This window comes from Larimichthys crocea, chromosome XV, assembly GCF_000972845.2.
Source record: "Larimichthys crocea isolate SSNF chromosome XV, L_crocea_2.0, whole genome shotgun sequence".
In the NCBI taxonomy this organism is placed as follows: domain Eukaryota; kingdom Metazoa; phylum Chordata; class Actinopteri; family Sciaenidae; genus Larimichthys; species Larimichthys crocea.
This window is the reverse complement of record NC_040025.1, coordinates 21,923,325-21,943,542: the sequence shown is the minus strand read 5'-3', so window position 1 is coordinate 21,943,542 and position 20,218 is coordinate 21,923,325. Positions and strand designations below refer to the sequence as shown.

Below are 20,218 nucleotides of genomic sequence, written 5' to 3'. Positions count from 1 at the left end.
ATAAACACATAAACAAAGTGGTAATTAATTGTAGCTCTTCATCCCCCTGCGATGAAACACTCATGCACATCCACAGAAATAACTATGATATGCTGTCTGCTTTAATAGTATAAAAGATAACAAAATGATTTTATTACATGTTCATAATTTGACAGACATCACAACATACTTGCATGATTGCTCTGATAATAATGCTTCCCACACCATAATTAGGCATAATATACCCAATACGAAACTATATAAAACAAACATGCTTGCAGATACAGCGGGGATCAATTCAACAACAGATTAAAGCCATATTCTGTTATTTAATGAAGTCTTATTCTTGTCAAGAAAACAAACCGCAGAAGGATGCTGAAGCTCATTATCATTTTCAGAATTTATTTCTCTTTTTTTCTTTTTTTCTTTTTTTTTTCGTTTACATCAAATAGAACAGACATACATTGGCACATGCAAAGTGAACACTTTGTGGTGCTTTTCATTACCATCCAAATCCAATTGAACAAAGACTGGATATCTACTTTTGTACTCCAAACATGAAAATACTCTCAAATATTTACAAAAAAAATATACTTACAATGCCCATCACTCTAACATAATAATCATCTGGGACTGATTTGAGTTGGTAAAACAAAATACTGTATGTGGCAGAGCTTGCTGTTCAAGGTAATTAAATCAACTGCAAGAAAAAGAGGCACAGAAGAAGAAAATCACTTATAAACAATACAAAACAGAAATCAGATAATGGGAACCCCAAGAGAATATGGCTTTAATGACATTTTAAAAGAAAATATCTTGAAAGCAGATCCACTGTCTTTTTTTCTTTATTTATTTTTTTTTCTTTTTTCTCATGGTCGTCCTCGTTCACAGTGACCCCTTTTAGCAGGCAAGTTGTTCTCTGTTCGGAGAGAAGGGGGCCACAACACAAGTTTAAAACCTACAGTTTGGTTCATGAGGCTGATCCAGCCACACTGGCCTACAGCTGCGCTAGTCTCTTGTCTGGACTCATGTATCATGTCTGGATGAAAGTTGGATGCTATCCACAGTCCTGGAGTGCATAGGTACTGCAGGTGGTGCTGGGATGCCTGTGCTCGCTCTCCTGTCTCTGTCTGTCTGTCTTTCTCTGTCCCCTCCCTTTTCAATCACAGATAAAGAACAAACACCATTCACGTTCAAGCAGATCAGATCCTGAGGTTGTTGTAACTCACATATGTTTTCTTGGTTGCTTGACCTGAGAACAGAGTGGGGGAAAAAAAGATGATTTACTTTGAGCGCTGCTAAAAACAACCCCCCCCCCCCCCCCCCCCCCCCCACCCCCCCCCCCCCCCCCCCCCCCCCCCCCCCCCCCCCAACTACAGAGGCCATATAAACATCATCTGCTTTTGTAAACTCATCCGACTGTGCAACGCATTCTTATCACCAACTGTGTGCAATCAGAAGCAATATTTTCTGGCCTAGTGTATCATTTCAATTCAGAATGCTCCAGTGTAAAGCCTTAGTTTCTATTTTCAGATGTTAACTAGTGATAAAAACACAAACACCACACAAGTGAGCACCCAACAAATGCTAGGGCATGCAATGTGATCCCAGTCTGGATTGCCATGGAAACATATCAGAATGTGGCTGAGTGCCTAGGTGCTATGTGTGTTTGTTTCCTACTGTAATATCTATCGTCGTGAGAACCAATTTGAGTTTCAAACCCATGGAGTGAAGGCTTTTTTTTGTTTTTTTGATGACTTCTGTAAAAAACAAAAAAAAGGGCTGTTTTAGGGAATAGTCCAGACTTAAAATCTTTGGATTAGGTTGATTTTAGGGTAGGTGTTGATGCAAGCACAAGAAATTGTGTATATTACGCAAGTGCGTCGTCCTTTCTGTACGGTGGAGAAGGTCGATGTACATTTTTTTAATCACAGACATTGCTATAAATTCTCATTCTACTGCTTTATTGTTGCTACGGCAACCAACTCCCATGGGCGACGCAATTAAAGTCGCACCATTTCTTTACAGCTGCATTTTGTGGTCTTGGCCAGCAAGAATGATGAATAAAACATCAGTAAATGTACAAGATATCCTTCCTGTTAACCATAAATAGTCATCAGGAAGATCAGTCTTTTATTGAGCAAGACCATGTGTGTGTGTGTGTGTGTTTGTGTGTGTTTGTCTGGGATAGAGACATCCTACGCTATCATCTTAATTTGTAATATCAATAGTTGATTATTCATCTCACCCTAAACCTTTTCATATCTTTTCCCCTGTTTTTATTTTAGGTTGGGTTTTCTTCCCACAGTCCTTTTTGTTCATGAAATGAAATTCATTTCAAAACATCCAGTCATCCACATATGCCTGGACAGAATAATGAAGCATTTGAACGTCTCTAATTCGCAGGTTAAATCCTCCCGTCCCTTAAGAGGTGTAATCATGAAGATATTACACCATATCAATACCAATGTAAATCTGCAGAACTGCTAATGCTCCTAATCTTATAAATCACTCCGAGTCATCTCACATAGGGATGATGGGCCCTGAAACGGAGGTATTTGGCGCTCTGATGGTTACAGGAATTGACGGACAGTCTCCGGGGATGGTCGAGGCACAGTTCAGGTTTCGGGGCGGTCATGCACATAAATTCACCATTAATAAATGTCACTTCTCCTGCCGCTAAAAAAGAAGGGCAAGAGGAGGAGAGGGTGTGCAGGGAGGGGAGATGAGGCGAGAAGACGTTCGTGTAGGAGAGGCAGAAGGTGAGAGACACACAGAGCAGATGACATGGTGCACTTTTGGGAGGGCCTCCCAGAGACGGCCTGCTTCGCTTGGGGACTTTTGATGTGCTGCTGCGACAGATGTTAAGGTTTTGCCCTCAATGCAGAGTATTTGCTCATCGAGCCACATGTGCGACTGGCAAGGATGTGCTCCCCATCCCCTGTTACACTTGCATCAGCTCTCTGACTTATATATGCGTAACTCACACTTTCAGTCACACACAGATACACACATTGAAAACCGCACGCACAGTTTGCACCCTCACAGTTGTACGCGTACACACATACACAAGCTTATTCGTCTCATGACAGATGAGTGTGACAACTGTTCGGCTGTTTGGAGAAATTCCCAGGAAAATCTGTCATCTCATAGGCATAATTCAAAGAGGGGTTGAGGGGCTGATGCACCTGTGGGTGCCATGATCGCTCTATGTGATTAGAAGCATTGCGGGAGAGGAGGCCTTTGGAGTCTGTGATGTGTGATTTGCATGAGCTGTCAATCATCTCTGTCTTCATCCTGACAACTAGAGAGGAGCAAAGAGCTTCCATGGCAACGCTGATCTAAAATCTCTAAGAGCTAGTGTTGCTAGCAATGTTTTTCACTCAAAACAAACTGTATGGAAGAACGTAGGTTTCCCCACTCATATACTAATGCCCAGTATTATCCTTACTAACAGGATCATGCTTACTGTTTCAGATGAAGGGTGGTATGAGTAATACACAGCTACAGAGACAGATTATCTGCTACCATTTCTGGTGACAAAGCCCTCGTTTCTTCAAAAATCTTCACAGAGCAAGTCCCCCACTTTTTTCATGCCCATTGCCATGCACTTGGGCTAAAAGTCTAACCATTTATCATGGAACAAGATAACTGTCCATTCTATAGCTTATTATACATAGTTTTTTTTTTTTTTAACCGAAGCAGCCATCCAATTAAACTGCCCAAATGGGAGTTTCTAGAAGAAAGGCAATATGAGAAAGGTGTGAGAAAGAATAGAAAAATATCTCATTCACCGTCTTTATTAAAATAAGATTTAAAAACCAGTTGAAATCTTGAAAAGATATACAGTACCAGTGAAAAGTTTGGGCCCACCTTCTCATTCAATGTTTTCTCTCTATTCTTATATCTTCTACATTGTAGGTTGACACTGAAGATGTCAAAACTATGAGATAACACATATGGAATTAGGTGGTAAGCAAACTAAATATATATATATATATATATTATATATTATATATATCTATATATATATATTTCTAATATATACTCTTTGGGTCTTTGCGGCCTATATAATCTGATTTCTATGTAAGCTTTATTAATTGGACAGTCACAAATGATTTTATCATGCCCACCTTTAGTGCATAACTTGCCTTGATAATTTCACAACATACAGTGATACACTTAGGCTGTGATCAAACATAGTGTGCATCCATGTTGTGTTACTGCTACTCCCACTATGTAAGAAGGAACGCTGTAAAAAAAATCTTTATCACAAGTATTCTTTTTCTATATATTTCTTATTTATGAATCATTTCTTATCAGTTTTTTAATTTCCCTGGTGGGGGATCATTATAGTCTATCTTATCTTATACCAAATACTAACGATTGCATTCTGAGCTTTAAAGTAATAGATGGTTAACACAAGAAATGTGGTCTAATGTAAACTTTAATGAGCTTGGTTCATGCTGCACACGTACGTAGCTCTAGGGCTTTGAGATTCTCTTAGTGGGTTACTTACTCATGGGGTCAGCAGCGGGGTTCTCACACAGCTCAGTCTTAGCCTCTCCGTTTGGCCTCTCGTTGGGCTTCTGGGACAGACGCGATGACATTGTGGCAGCTGTGACCACAGCCTTGAAGCTACGCTTCCTCTTCTGTACATTCATCTCAGGGTGGAAGATAATTATGTATACCTTGGGCATGTAGAGCATGCCCAGTGCTACCGAGGCACTGAGGTTCATGGAGATGGTCAGGGTGGTCGTCTGAATGTACAGCTGGAAGAAACACAGACAGGTAAAAGATGATTAGCAAACATAATGTGAATGGACAATTTGTCTCTATGAGGTATGAACTTGGACATGGCAGCTCTATGAGGCAGACAATTAAGTCAGGAGCAGCATTTAAACCCTTATCAAGAAGGATGAGAGACAAGGCAGTTATGATGGCTAAACATCTGTGACCAATTACAGAGCAGTCACACTGTTGAGCACAGTGAGGCAAAACCTAATAATAACATCGCCTGATAATCGAAATATGAGCATCCAGCAAAAAAAGCTCATTGGTCATCTTTTTTTTTAAATGCTAGCGTGTAGAGAAGCGTCCTGAGAGAGGGATCTACATCAGAAGAGGAAATTATATACTAATATAATGCAAAACCCGCTGACAATAGCTGATAATTGTTTTATAATATTATTATCAGATATGTAGGTGGATAGGATACTTGCTATGTGTAGCTGTGGGGAAAAGAGCAGCCATGTGTACGGTACCATAATCCAGCAGCATTTTTTCAAAGCCTGACCCGGAGCTACTCAGTCAAGTCAAAGTCAGTTCAAGCGTATTAATGACAATAGCAGAAGCATCATCATGACTTTATCAAAATGTCCTCATATGGCCTCCTTTCTACCAGCCTGTCCGCCTGGACCCTTGACTAGATTGATAGACTACACTGTCAAGACGAAGATCAGCCCGTGACATGCTGTCACCTTTCCTCTCCCGTCATAGCAGATGTTTTATCTCACCACTCAGGCATTCATCAGACCAATCTACAGCCTCCGAGCCACTTCTTCCTCCACTAACAGTTTGTGTGCTCTGTGCATTTTAATGTAAATTCCTCCGAGAGCATAACAAAAAGACTTCTTTCTTGGTGTGAGAACACTGCATCTGCAGTAAACAGCAGGTCTACATTTTCTATCCTGCAGCTCTGCACACAGTGGAGTGCAGCCAGTGAAAGGCTCTCACTGCGTTAAGTGGTGAGATCATTCATAGGACTGCCATTCATGTGAGTCCTATGCTGGTACATTCTCTTGCATGCTTCCTCCATGACCTTCCTTTTCAGAGGTTACCTTTCACATTGTCAAGCTGTAATTGCGAGCTTACACAACAGTACGGTTTAGGTTAATATGAATTTTATATACAGACTTCATTAAAAGGTAGTCATTTCACTAAGAGGTAGTGGAGTCAGTAATTCAGCAGACATACAAGAGACTCTTGTGTCATTTAAGGGTCTTGGAGGAGAAAGACTAACTTCAAGAGGGATTTCCAGAGTAGATCACCAAAGCCTCCCCACTAATCTACTGCACTTGAAAGCATCAGATGTGACTATATGCTGCCTTCCAGCCAGCCACTGGTGATGTGGATAAGGAAGATGATACAATTGTAAACACATTAACCACCAGAGTGTATCTGCAGAGCTGAGAAATGATTCGGGGAGAGAAGGAAATGTCACCATTTGCATACAGTTTTTCTTGGTAAATAGCACCACTAATGGTAATTTCTTTCATACACTATTTCTCATTTACATGCCACTCATGCCATTGTCTTCCAATCTGCACCAATAATTTAGTTGCCTGATATCAACATGCCAGTACACTCAACCACTTCTTTCTCCCTCCATCCCCTCCCGTTTGTCGGTGGAGCACATTAGATTCAGCGATCTGCTTGGTGCACAATGCATTAATAACCATATGAATATCACATTGCTCTCTGTGCATTCTGTTCTGTGTCACACGAAACTGGGGGGCGAGCTTTCGCTGTTTCGTGTTTGAGCTGCGAATTAGCAGCGTTTATGATTAGATATTGGAGCGAGCGATCAAAGCATTTGCGAAGGAGTGCACGTGGCGTCAAATATCACCAGGGAATCTCAGCCCTTGCGTTTGGTAGTTGTTAATCTGTCCAGTATCCATAGCAACACTACAGAGTTTGGTGTGAGCAACAAAACACGGCTGGAATGAGCTTCTAATGAGATTCTGATACCATAGATGCTGACCCTATCAGAACTGATTTATTGACCACGCAGGAGAGTTGATCCAGAAACAGGCACACTCATCACACCCAAGCGAGAAAACACACACAAGAAAACATTCGGATATGTAGGCCTCCATTCCCTTTAATACAGCTAACACATGCGCACAAGCATAAGCCGAACCAAATCCCTTTCCTTAATGTCTCTAATCAGCGAGTCAGGGTTTCTCATTGTGCCTCTCTATGAGCTTGACCCAAATTCGTACCCCCTCTCACCCACCGCTCGAATGTTTAGCTTGTCACAGAACATTCATAATTAATTCCTGTTGCTTTAACATAAATAAATACATGAAGTCATTTTCACAACTGCTTGGCAACTAACTATTTATAGAAACAGTAATGATTTATTAACATCCTCATCAGGAACCAAACGCTTGCATTTGAATCCTTTTTTTTTTTTTTTACATCTCATTGACAAGCCAAATGCCAACATCCAGCCACAACAAACAACATGTCTTCCATTTAGACAAAAAGCTGCTGAGGGTATTTCTCGTAATTATATCCACAAGGGACATACTTACTGAAAAGGCAATTTAGTTGGATATGGTTAAGTACCATGAATGCACACAGCTGTATAAGGACTTCAGTGAGTGACAATTGGGATGCTCTCTGTCCCGTTAGAGAATGCCTTCAATAATGGATCCAGGGGATTTGCAGTTCCCTCTCAAGTACCTGGATGTCTCCTGTTGTTTGGGGTGGCCTACTTTCTAGCCGGGCCCATGTCATGAATAACTCTGTCTGGATTTTCGCTGCAAAGCCCTATCCCAGATTGGAGACACCACTCTGTATGGTATGTGGATGGTCTCCCCTTCATTTTAATTCTGCACGGGAGGTCCCCATTACTGGAGGAGATTGGTAGAGAAAGAGGTTGTGACACATATTATTAGCTCTGCAGGTGTTTAGAGCAGATAGTGGTCCAAACAATCCGAGGACTTTTGATACTTCCTCCTTTACATTGTGTATACTGGTGTTTGTGGTTTGGCCTGTATTAATCAAAATTAGAAATCACTCTTCTTTGGACAAAAATTCTAGCAGTGGCACATTTTTGGTCCAAAATCTAGTACTGGGAGTAAATCTTATATCTTATTTTAGTTTAGCTCCAGAAGTGTCCCAGAAATAATCTGTTTGAAGAGAGTTGTTTTGGTAATGCTTGATGGCAGTAAGCTTATTAAAAGATTTTGTTATTGACAAAAAGATTTTTCGTGACTGACTTTGTGCCGGTTCAAAAAACACATGCTGCCTATGCAGACACCAGTGTCCTCACCACGTTATGCTGCGACAGTCATAATTTTGTCAGAACCAAAGATTTAAGCAGCAACAAATCAAACTTTGATCGCTAAAATAAAACTCTGATCACATTATCTTCACGAGGCGACATCATTAAGATAAGCTGTAAGACAAGGTTGCTTAGTTAAAGTGCAATAAAACGTCTATTTGAACACAATTATGTCCCTTTCAAGAAGGGTATCTCATCTTAATTACAACATTTAAAATAGAGTTTATATCTTATTTGTTATTTGTTTATTTCAAATTATAGCAGAGCTACAATAATGCAGAGAGAGGTGTGTTCATAGTGGTATGGTGCATTTCTTGGGTGACATTATAGAAATATATTTCCTCCCACCTACAGGGGACATGAAGTAGAAGACAGGCGAGCCACCGCCTGCAGAGGGTTTCCAACATCATTACTGTATGTGTGCAACACTGAATAATACAAGGAAAAGGTGACATGTTTTGGAACAATGTATTTGTATAGAGCTTATATGATATTTAATTTCACCTAGAGTTGAATTAACTGCTATTTTAATTTGCATAGATTAAATAAAATGAGTTGCTTGATTCTGTTTATTAGTTTTGGTTTCATATTTTTGCAGATATTTTCTTGGCTTACCTTGGTTATTTGCCTATACTCAAGTCCTACAATTAAAAAAAGTGTTGCTACTTTCTCCAAACTGCAACTCTCCCAATATGTCAATACTTCATTATAATTTCTACTTTGTGGCTCGGAGTGTTATAAAACACACTCTCTCTTCCACTTGATGAATAAATACAAGCCGAGGTGATGGTATCCTCTTTATCTTGTGGGATGTTCAGCGTCTAGTTTCAAAATAAAAACTACAACCTTTCCTTGTCTCCATTAGTTGTGACCAGTTTTAGCCTTTTGCCTGCAGTCTGCCTCCGGTGCAATCTATTTAAGGTTTCAAGCATAAAATAACTGTTGATATTCTCCACATCTCTCCAAAAAAGTGTCAAGTGTAACTTCCATCAAGTGCAGTTGTTTGCAGAGAGACAGGAGGATTAGAAAGTGCAATTTTAATTTTACCTGGAATGAGAAAGTTTTTACTAAGTATATATAGTCATTGCTAATGGTTCTTGGCAGCACTTCAAGAGTGCTTGTGGGTACAGGAGACATCTTACAAGAGCCTAAGTGGTTTCTAGACATGTATTGAGGTATGTACGTTTTCATGACATGAAGTCCTCCTTTATGCATGAATAAATCTTGTGGGTGTTTCTGTGCAGAAAGTTTCTTTGCCTCCGGAAAAATGTTTCATTATATCATCATCGTCATCATTCTGATCTGTAATAAACCTTCAATTTTGTGGTCAAAGATGTTTCTGAATAAGAGAGTTCTCGTGTTCAGTGACAGCATCCTTTTGAATCTATTTTGCTTGTTCCTTTTACATAAAAAGTAACTTTTGCAGTGAATATATAAAAACGATAACAATGTTTTACACATTTCAGCAGTGACTCTCAGGCCTGGAGTTTGTTTCAAAGGTCATTTGATCTCCAGGCCCGAGGACAGCTGAATGTGGATGCTGGTGCCTCTCACGGTAATTAACTTGAGTGTGTTGAGTAGTTGACTGAGTATATGCAGGTGCACGGGAGGCGAGGGGATGCTCTGTGATCTTTTGTTACCACTTTCGCATGGCTTCCCTTTAACATTTGTTTGAATGGACAGAACAGAGGGAGGAGGGTGAGGGAGTCACAGGTGTGGAAAATAAAGGGCATCTAAATAGTGTTGAGTTAAAGAAATTCCACTCATAGCGCAGTCACAACTTTTGCTACAAAACCGTACAACAAAACAACATAAGGTCATCTAAATTGTTTTGGATTGTGACTGGAAGTTGGTATCATATTCTGTGTCTGTGTTTTAATAAATCGTTTGATATTGGGTAACCCGGGGCGAAGGAGATATTCAAATCTGTGTGGGTGTTTGGCCACATCTGCATTTAAAAACACAACAGGGCAAGGCGCTTATAAAGTGAGGGTACAGTCAAAATCCATGACATTGCATCACATTTAGCCTCCAACAGTTCATTCACATGCAGATCCACACCCACTATTTTTGTATTTTGTACCATTGATTTAAGTAAAGTATTCATGAGGGGATCTTATGAACTAGTCTTAACAAAAACAGATGTGAGTAATGTGTTTATACTGTAGAGCACAAGTCAACTGAAACGATGGGCAGGGTAGCGTCGCTTCACTTTAACTACAGGGCAGAAGCATGTTATCAAGACATGAAAAGGCACTTCTCACTAGCAGTGGCAAGGGAGTAAGAACCAATACACCCACAGAGGCCATTACACCAGGATGCAGTGGTGTGAACTGGAGGTGAGTGGAAGCCAAGACGTGGTGTGAAGAAAGAGTTAACTGCATAAAGGGAAAAGATAAACACATTACTGCCTCACTAGTCGCTGCGAGTAGCATAATGAACTCCTAATCGCTGCTGAGGGTGTAATTCATCTATAAAATCAGCAGCAAATTGAGATCAGGAAAATCAGTTTTTGATCCATCTCATGCCGTAGCTTAGCAGGAAGGATATTGAACGGTGTGCCTCTCAAAAGGTTAGGAGTAACACTTTCCTGTCAGTATTGATATTCAGTCAGTGGAAAACTTCCCCTCCGCTCCGTCTTGCACACGGCCTGCCAAGCAGCACGCGTAGCTCATGAGATCAGCAGACGAAAGCATCTGTATTCTGTCCGGCGCTGGCCACATAAGCAATGACTAGCACATCAGGTCAAAATGTCAGATTGTCAATCAACTCCAGTAGCACCCCAATGTCAAATGTTTTGTTGAGTCAAGCGCCGCTGTCATAGATGGAATGTGTTGAATCAAACTTCTATTTACCCCGCATTTCTCCCTGCCTTCCTCCTCCTCCAGCTCCTCATCCTCATCTTCCTCCACCTGCTCAACCTGCTTGACTTCCTCTCCAGTGAGAGACATAATAGTATATGTTGAGCCCTAGGCATAAGTGCTGAGATAATGGCATCTGGAGGCCTCTGCCGGCATCCCCATCCGTATCACTCCTCGGGCATTTCAGGCATTCTGGTGCTTAACATCCAACCCTTCCGCTGTCTTTATACGCCTATTTCTGTCTGTGTCCAAGTGTGGGTTTTCATGCACATCAGAGCGAATATGAAATGAACCCCTAACTTATACAGAAACTAAATGTGTGTATGTGTGTGTGAGTGTCTGTGTGTGTGTGTGTACTCCCTTTATGTACTGTTTGTGTTTTCATTTTGTATTTGAACAAATATGCATGTGCGCATATGTTTGGACAAGATAAAAACAGGGCCGAAGGAATGAAAGGGAAATTTGTGAGAGGAGGGAGAGAGACAAAGAGAAGGGTGGTGACGGAGAGAGAGAAAGCAAAAGAGAAAGAAATGACTCACCTTCTCCGCTGACTGGGCTGTGCCAAAGAAAATCGGGATGAAGGCCAGCCAGACTATGCAAGTGGTGTACATAGTGAAGCCAATGGGTTTGGCTTCATTGAAGTCTTCCGGTACATCCCTTGTCTTGATGGCGTAGATGGTGCAGGTCACCATCAACAGGATACTGTAGCCCAGTGAACAGATTATCTGCAGGTCTGTGATGTCACACTTCAGCACGCCACGAGCCAGCATAGGATTGATGGTTTTCTGCTCATCGTAGTCGACGATGGTGTTTGGAGGGTCGACGGCAAACCACACCAGCACGCCCAGCAGCTGCACGCAGATCAGGCTGGAAGTGATTGCGATCTGGGAGGTGGGACTGATGAAGCGAGGGGCTGTGACCGTCTGCTTGCCTTGCTCGAAGATTCGATAGATGCGGTTGGTCTTGGTGAGCAGTGCGGCGTAGCTGATGCACATGCCCAGGCCAAGGAAGATCCTCCTGAACGCACACACAGCTACGTCAGGCTTGGCAATCATGAGGAAGGTGATGATGTAACACAGAAAGATGCCAGTTAGCAGCACGTAGCTCAGCTCTCGGCCTGATGCCCGCACGATGGGTGTGTCGTTGTAGCGTACGAAGGTCGCCATGACGAAGATGGTGGCGATGATACCAAGCATGGCCAAGAAGACGGGAATAATCGCCCAGGGTGAGTGCCACTCCAGCTTGACTATCGGGATGGGCTGGCAGGCTGTTCTGTTGGGGTTGGGCCTCATGTTGTACGCACACAGTCTGCAGGAAGTTTCGTCGTACTGGTACTGGTAGCCGTCACAGAGTTCACAGTGCCAGCAGCATGGCATGCCCTTTACTCTCTTCTTCCTCTCTCCAGTTTTGCAGGGCAGACTGCACACTGAGATAGGCACCTCCTGCTCCCCATCTGGCCACTGCAGCTCCTCCAGCTGGGAGAGAGATGACACACAGCACAAGAACAAAGGAGTTAGCAACCAATAAGCCAGAGGTGCCACTGAATATGAGAAATTATGAATATGTTCCAACAGAACCTATTAACTGGATGCTAATTACTATATTATACTTATGAAGTTACATTCTTTTCAAAAACAATGTAGGGTACAGGTTTTGCAATCAGCTGAAACAGTTTAATCATATACGAAAAAAAACCACACGATTAACCTAATACAGTACAACATCTTTTTTTTCTGCCAATTTCTTCCAGGGATTGCTTTTTTTTTAATACTTGAAAGTAATTGAAATCACCATGGCAACAGAGCTTACCTTTGTTCAGTGAAATAAAAAATAAAGAAATGTAAAATGCAAAAGACATTATGTTTTAATACAAGAGCCAGCGAGGTATGAAATGTGTGACAATAAGAGAGGAGAATGGGATTTGGGATTGCAAAATGCCACTTTTAGAGTTTGCAGAGCTATTTCTATTTATGATCTCGTCGTGAAAATGAAAAGCGCAGTATACAGATGCACTAAAGAAGCATCGAATCCAAAAGACCCTGAGGTGTTGCATGATTTAAGCTCAAACTATAGTCCCAACATGCAAGACAACCTTTCAAGAGCTGTGAAAGAAATAGAATTTTTTAGGGCTCTTGCATATTTTGTAAGGGAGTTTTAAAAGAAGCTATGGTTATACTCTGTGTTTATCTTTTGATTTATCTTGAAAGTGTACTGATCCGTGGTTTTAAAAGCACCAGAAGATTAACGATGCTCCACAGCAATATATCAAGCCAGGTAACCAAAATAAATCACCTGGAGTTCAACAAACACAGAGTAACAGTGGTATGATTATTAAACTGATTTTATTGACTTCTAAAACTGCTCAAATATGACAGATTTAAATGGTGCTTTGAGACAAAGAGTGTATAAAAACCTACAGTACAATGAAATAAGATGGCATAGCATAAAACTATATTGGAAGTGAACAGGAATTAATTATAGTGATATTTTTAGCATATATTATGCCTTGATGTGAAGTGAACTCAAGCCTTAAAGGTACCCTGTGGATTTTCCGACCTCTAGCAGTGCTATGAAGTCGTTTTTTTCCAAGTACGTCCTCATTTTATGTTTGTCTCATGTTCACAAGGACGCACATGCACATGTGACACCATACACAATCCTGCAAACAGTTTCATACTATTCCACTGATCTACAGGTGGCAGGAATGTGCCAAGAAACACAGCGATGTGCCAACAAACGCAGGGAGGACGCACAAGACTTCAAGTAAAGATTAACAATGTGAGATATGAAATATTTAAATCCGCTCTGCAAATGTTTCATGAGCAAGGGAATACATTCAACATGTCCATTAGACATCATTTTTGTGAGTAGCACTCAATTTAAATGCAATTTTACCAAGAAATACCACTTAAAGCATACCAATTAAAATAAACAGTTTGACATTTTTGGGAAATACACTTATTCAATTGAGTCTGAGATTGACACAGTTTTCATGTCTGTCCTTTTAAATATAAAGCTACAGCTGGTGAGCCTAGCTTAGCATCAAGACTGGAAGCAGGTGCAAATAGCTCTGTCCAGAGGTAACACAGTCTACTAGAGTCTTTAAATCTCACTAATTGTTATTTCACGTTTGTTTAATTTGTACAAAAACCGACTGCCGGTTGCCTGAAAATGTCTGCCTGACTCCAAGAAACAGTCTGGCACATTACCAAGTCCAAAACTACATTTGCTTATTTTTACACATGACATATTATGTGCTAATTAGAGGTGTTTAGAGCAATTTAAACCAATGTCAGCACTCATAAAACATTCCCAAAGGCAAACCACTGTCTCACCACTTGTAGCTGTTCACTCACATAGCAAAAGACTGTATGAATAAACAGATTAAAAATTCCACCAGGTGCAAATATTATCACATATGAGTCCAGCTAAGAATACAAACAGCAATGCTTCCACCAAATCCAAACGTGGCAACTGCCAATTATTGCAGGTACAAAGCTGCACCTTTGCAGCACACACAAACATAAAAGACAAACACACACACTCACACTGACAGTGTGTTTTTGTTGTGCGTACCTGTATGAAAAATGTGTTTTTTCTGTGGTGTCTAGATAGATTATCATCTGCCATTCATCTCGGGGCATGAAGGTGCCATTTGTTATTTGGACAATGAATGGTGCTCTCTGGAAAACCTCCCGATTACACACAGTGTGGAAACGGTAATGAGACCAACAGCTCTGTTGCCATGGAGACCAGAAGCAAGATTTTTGACACCTTGGACTTAGACGTCTGCCATAGTTTTCATTTGGTTTTGCTTTAGTTGTTAACTTTACAGTTAATTTGAGCTCCTGTGAGCTGGAACAGCGTTATATTCTGCTGCTTTATCGATGATCACTGAGTGCATCGGGATGCTCGTTCCGGGGGTAACCTTTAAATTAAACTGCTCTTTATGTGTTAAAGAACAAATAGCTTTTGCATTGGAATATAATTGCATCGTAACAGCATTTGCTTTGTAATCACACTAAAACAGAATGAAGGACGAATCTCCGGCAGCAGACATTGTTCCACCTGTGCTATCAAATCCATTGGGTTGAGTTTAATTCTCGTGATCCGGAGAGCCATTATGCAAATGTTAACTCATCTGTATGTAAATGTCAATGTTGTTTTTTTTTTTTGTTTTTTTTTTCTCTATAATCTGAGTTACATAGAAATACCTGGAAATCTCAGCTCAGATATCATGCAGTATTGGCAATTTCAAACCATGTTTTCCTTGATATGAAATCAGTTTCTTTATAGTCCACATGAATCACCCAAGCCTATTCTTGTGGTGTGACAGTGAGATCTATTACAGTGGCTACAGACCAACACCTTGCTGTTTAAAAAGCAGCACGGCAGCTGTCTCCAGCTCCACACCTGATATTAGACAGTATTTTTTGTAGGTGAATTAAAGTTGTTTAAAGCTCACATGGAATGAAATGTGCCTTTTCTATGTCCCATGGGTTCGGCTACCTTTTGGATATACCAAAAGCAAAATCAGATAAATTACATTTTCACACATTCAAATCATGCGGTCTTCCTTTAAAAAATAAAAGTACCTGGGGCTTTCACCCGATTTATATGGCGCTCTCTGGTGTACCTTAAATTACACCTGACAAAATGTGCTCGTAGATTTAGAGTTTCATCATGTACAGTAAAATCTGCAATAACGCTACCATGCACCAAGAGTAACACGGGAGGTGTGTATTAGGCTGTCAGTTTCCAACAACATCACCATCTTCTGTAGCTCTCTGCTGCCAAATACTGAACATATACGGCCTGACGGGTTAAAAACATGTTCTTCCTCCTCCTCCCACTCTCCTTCACCGTCAGTCCTCCAACCTATGCTGTGGGAGTGATCTCCAACGGTGTAATGTCATTGTCTGTTTTCTTTCTGCTTTCTTACTCATTCTCTTACAGTAAGTGTTCAAGAACTCTCAAGTCAAGCCCTCACTGATGTTTTAGTCCTGCCCTAACATCCTTTTACAGGTGGAAACATATCACATCCTTTTTAATAGCGTACAAAATGTGCCTGAAGTGAAATAGCTGCATTTTATCTCCCTTCACACGCTGATTTTAAAAAATCCAGTTTCTCTTTTCTTCTTAAAACCAGCTGTTGGAATATTTGATAACCTTTGATAAAACCACGTTTTAATTATGACTATAAACGTTTGTCTTATTAAATAGAGTCAGAATTTTTCCAGGACTAACATTAGCAGGCAACACATCAACTGAAATGTGTGTGAGCACGTTTCTCTGTTGAAAGATAAATGTTCCATCATTTATCTTTTGAGTAAAGATTAACACTTCTTCTTGCTAAATTACACAAACAGATTCATTTTTTTTCTGCACCAAGAATGCATCAATTAGACTGAAAGTAAAACACACCTGCACCTGAGCTCTCTTAGTGTTTGAGATGCAAATAATGTGCACTCCCTCTTCACATAAGAGATTTCAATTTAGAAAACACAACAAATCTTCACGCTTATAAATCTTTGGCATCGCTAAGCCTAGACATCCTGTTTACATAAAAAAAAACATTATTCAGGTGTTGTCTGTGTTTCCAGTATCAGTAAAATGTCCTACCCTGAGCTGGAGTGTCTCCACCCACTGTCCTACCACCTTATACTCTGGGGTGGAGGAGTTGGTCATCTGGAACTGGAACAGGTCATAGCGTCCTGGAGCATCGCCGTTCTTGTTAAACACAACAGAGGTGCCGGCACTACCTGTACACAGCAAGACAAAGAAAATTCAGCAGGACATAGAAGTGTTAGACACAGGTGTGACAAGATACGGCACATCTTCTAACGTGAACCCTGTTCCCTCTTACTGTGGCCTTAATGGACCACACAAAAGACCACAGTGTTTATGAGTCTATCCCTCCGGGTTATAAACCTCCAAACACAATGACCTATATCTTGAACCTTTATGATAATCACAGACAGGGAAGCAAACTCCCCGCTGACCAATATAACATTTCCTCACCTGCTTCCTATGTATTATCGCAGCTGCACAATGGCCACAGGAGGAATATATTTCCACATTCAAAACATGGTCAGATATGTGGACTATCAGGTGTGCTCTCATATCAGAAATGTACTCCTATTTCAAACGTACACACCTCCTCCTTGGTATAGTTTTTCCGTCACACAGTGGATAACAACAGGAGATACAGGGAGGATACACAGGTCAGCCAAAGCATCATACGGTCCCCATCTGCTCTCAGTGTGTAGCAGCCTGTCTCAAGCAGAGCCCTGAAGATTTCACTAATTAGCCCAGAGAGTACGGCAGACACCTGAAATGTTATGTTTGAGGAAAAACAGTTGTTTAAATGTGTATTTGTGCAAAGCTCTTCAGTCTGTCAGTTGTGACTACCCTAGTAGATATTGTGGATGTGCGCTCAATTATACAAGCGTCATGACTGGAGAATGTGTGCAAGGCAGTGTGCTAATGTAGATGTCAGTCAACATCAGATCTCTCTCGCAACAGTGACTGCTGAATGGCATTAATGGGAAAAACGGTTGTACTTTATTTTATACATGAGGTCTGCATTGTTGATGAGGTCATTTCTACCATCCAACGATGGCAGGAGAGAGAATGAAAATCTGCTGCGTTTTCCACGTCTATTCACCTTGGCGCTGCATACAGTGGCTCATGAGCACAAGTGGAGATACCATTTTTGAAATGGGACGGGGGGAGTCTGATGACACTTGGCATGGGAATTAAGCACTTTAATAGCTCTGGCTATAAAAAAGTGGAGAGAAAGGACCAGAAAGGACCAGGAGCATATGTCCAAAACACTTTGGGGACCATGTTGTCTTTTATATCTAGAACAGAGCTTGTGGCTTTTGGATGGAGGGCCACTGCCCCTTTTCCTTAGTTTTCAGCCAGGTGGGAATTTCATCTCCCTCCAGTTCCCTCCAGTTTTTTCCAAGGACATTTGTCATTGAACATTCTACAAAAGTTTCAGGCCAAAAGATTCTTGTAAAACAAGAAAGGCACAGGGTGCATGAGAAAAAACCCATTTCAGGTGATAGACTAGGGCCCATTTTAATAAAATACCGTGGACAAGCACCCAAATTTTTTCTTTTTGACTTTCTGACACCACTGTACATTACAAATGCCAGCTCATAAGACTTTAAGTGGCCATTTTCATTTTGCTGCAGAGCCACAAATCCCTCACGATCTGCTGTTATGCAAAGTGATAGCACATATATTCCACATTAACAATACAGAAATGGCACCACCAGAGTATTCTGACACATCGGTTTCAAAGCAGAACACTAATTCACGGTGTTCAGTGTGTGTCAGCGCAGAAAATAAAGCAGAGCAGGTGTGCAGGATAAATTCAAGTGTACTTGTGAAGCTCATAGTGAAAACCGCCTCAATATGAAAACCAAACTAAAGCTGGTGGGTGGCAGTCACCGTCCTGTCACTCCTGCTTCCACCAAACAGACAGTAGACTTGTTGACACAGTGTATAACGATGTTGACATGGTATTGACTCCTGTGAGCAAAAGCTGTGACAGGGTTGCCATTCTTACTTCACGCCCCGGCAAAAACATACACAAATAAACAACAAATACCCATTCAGTCATTGGGTAAAGTGACACGAGTGATTGGCCACTCACGCTCTTCAGCTTTAGAGCAAATTATTTAGTGGCGTTTCTGTGCATGCAGATAAAAAGAGCATTAGAAATGCCTTTGTATTTTTCATTGCGTGTTATTTTCAAGGGAACAAAATGGTCTGTGTAGACTCCTCAGTGAGAGCGCTGTCTAAGATGAAAGATTTATGCATTTGCATGTGGCTCTGAACTAAGACATGACAAAAGTGCACTGCTGCTGTGCTGTGCTGAGCAGTGTGGGTGGACTCAGGATCCACTGCTGTGTTTCTCTCGCATCATTATTCTCTCCTGTTTCTTTTTTTTTGCCTCTCACTCTTCAGCTCTGTTACTCTGGCACAGTGGGGAGATCAACAAAGGAGGCTTACACTCCTTCGCTTTCAAACATACATTAGCAGTGGCACATACACAAGATAATGTGCGTGGTTCTAGTCTAAATGCAATAAGGGGCAGCGAGATATGCCTGAGCCACAACACAACAACCTTCGCTTGCCAGTAAAAAGGTTTGAGAATATAATAGCAAGACAGGAAGAGGCAGAGGAGATAGGGAAGGTAGAGATCTTATTTTTGGCTTAGGTGAAATGAATCTTTCTTTGTCTGTGCCACACTAAGGTAAATGCTTTTTAGATGCTGCAAATCCAGGAAAGTCAGCTCAAAACCCAGATGGTTATGGAGATTGGACAGCAGATTCCCAATCCCATACATGTATCTGCCCTTAGTTAAGGTCTCCTTGACATTTTAGAATGGCTCAGGCAGTTGCATATATTCAGTTTCTTTAGTTCCACCTTAAAATCTGAGGTTTTCTCGCCTGCTGAAACTCTGCACTGCTGCCATAGCGACAGTGTTAGAGAAAGGCAGGCAGCTCTTTAGCCTTCAGATCGCTGACAAAGTTTGTTTTCACACATTTATGTATGGAACTGTAAAGAGTTATTCGCCCTGTTAAACATGATCAATGTGTTGCTCGCACTGATCAGCAAAATATATAATGTGCAAAGGAACAAACATTTAATGGATCAATATTGCCTATTATATTTTTAATTTGTTAGACAAGAATAATTATTGTGAAATTGAAGACCAAAACTAGCAACGCAGTGTTGTCTGCGTAGACAAAGCTGTATTCCTCTGTGATAGGATGACATGTTCCTTCATTATGATAAAAATAGGCGCTGTTGTTCATTTTCAACTGATCCTACAGTACATATACTGTTGTGCTGCTGAGATACTCACAAGTGCAGCAAAGGTGTATTATTCCACAGCTGAAAATAGTCCTAAACAAAAAGACTCTTTGCTCCTGTTTGAGTAATGTTTACAATGTCTACAGTGCCCTGCTGTTATAGAAAATAACCTTTAAAAAATACATTTGTGATCCTTTCCTACAGCTTCACAGTACGTCCTCGGGTCTTCAGTAGGAGGGTATTGGCTTCGGGCAGCCACAGACGGTGGTAGGAAAGTCATAAATATTGGCAATAACAAAAATATAGATCATGTCGCCAATCTTGGTAGAAATTTCATAGCCTGGTTCTAGACCTCTGACTCATCGCCCACATCTTTGATGTTTCAAATACGTCTGTGTTGCTGGTTGGAAGATAACCAAGCCAATCGGAGCTTTGTAGGCAGGATTACTAATGGGGAAGTCATCTTTCTGTC

General features: G+C 41.0%; 1 protein-coding gene across 2 annotated transcripts in view; it reads right to left on the bottom strand.

Moving 5' to 3' along the window:
- Positions 1–330: 330 nt before the first annotated feature.
- LOC104935569 (metabotropic glutamate receptor 7) overlaps positions 331–20,218 on the bottom strand; it is a 60,819-nt gene continuing 40,931 nt past the window's right edge. For both annotated transcript variants that reach the window (XM_010751430.3, XM_019258572.2), the window contains exons 7-10: positions 16,537–16,676; positions 11,454–12,389; positions 4,499–4,751; positions 331–1,231 (exon numbers count right to left, since the gene is read on the bottom strand). In XM_010751430.3, coding sequence (XP_010749732.1) covers positions 1,182–1,231; positions 4,499–4,751; positions 11,454–12,389; positions 16,537–16,676 — 1,379 coding nt within the window. In that variant the 3' untranslated portion in view covers positions 331–1,181. The remainder of the gene's footprint in view (positions 1,232–4,498; positions 4,752–11,453; positions 12,390–16,536; positions 16,677–20,218) is intronic.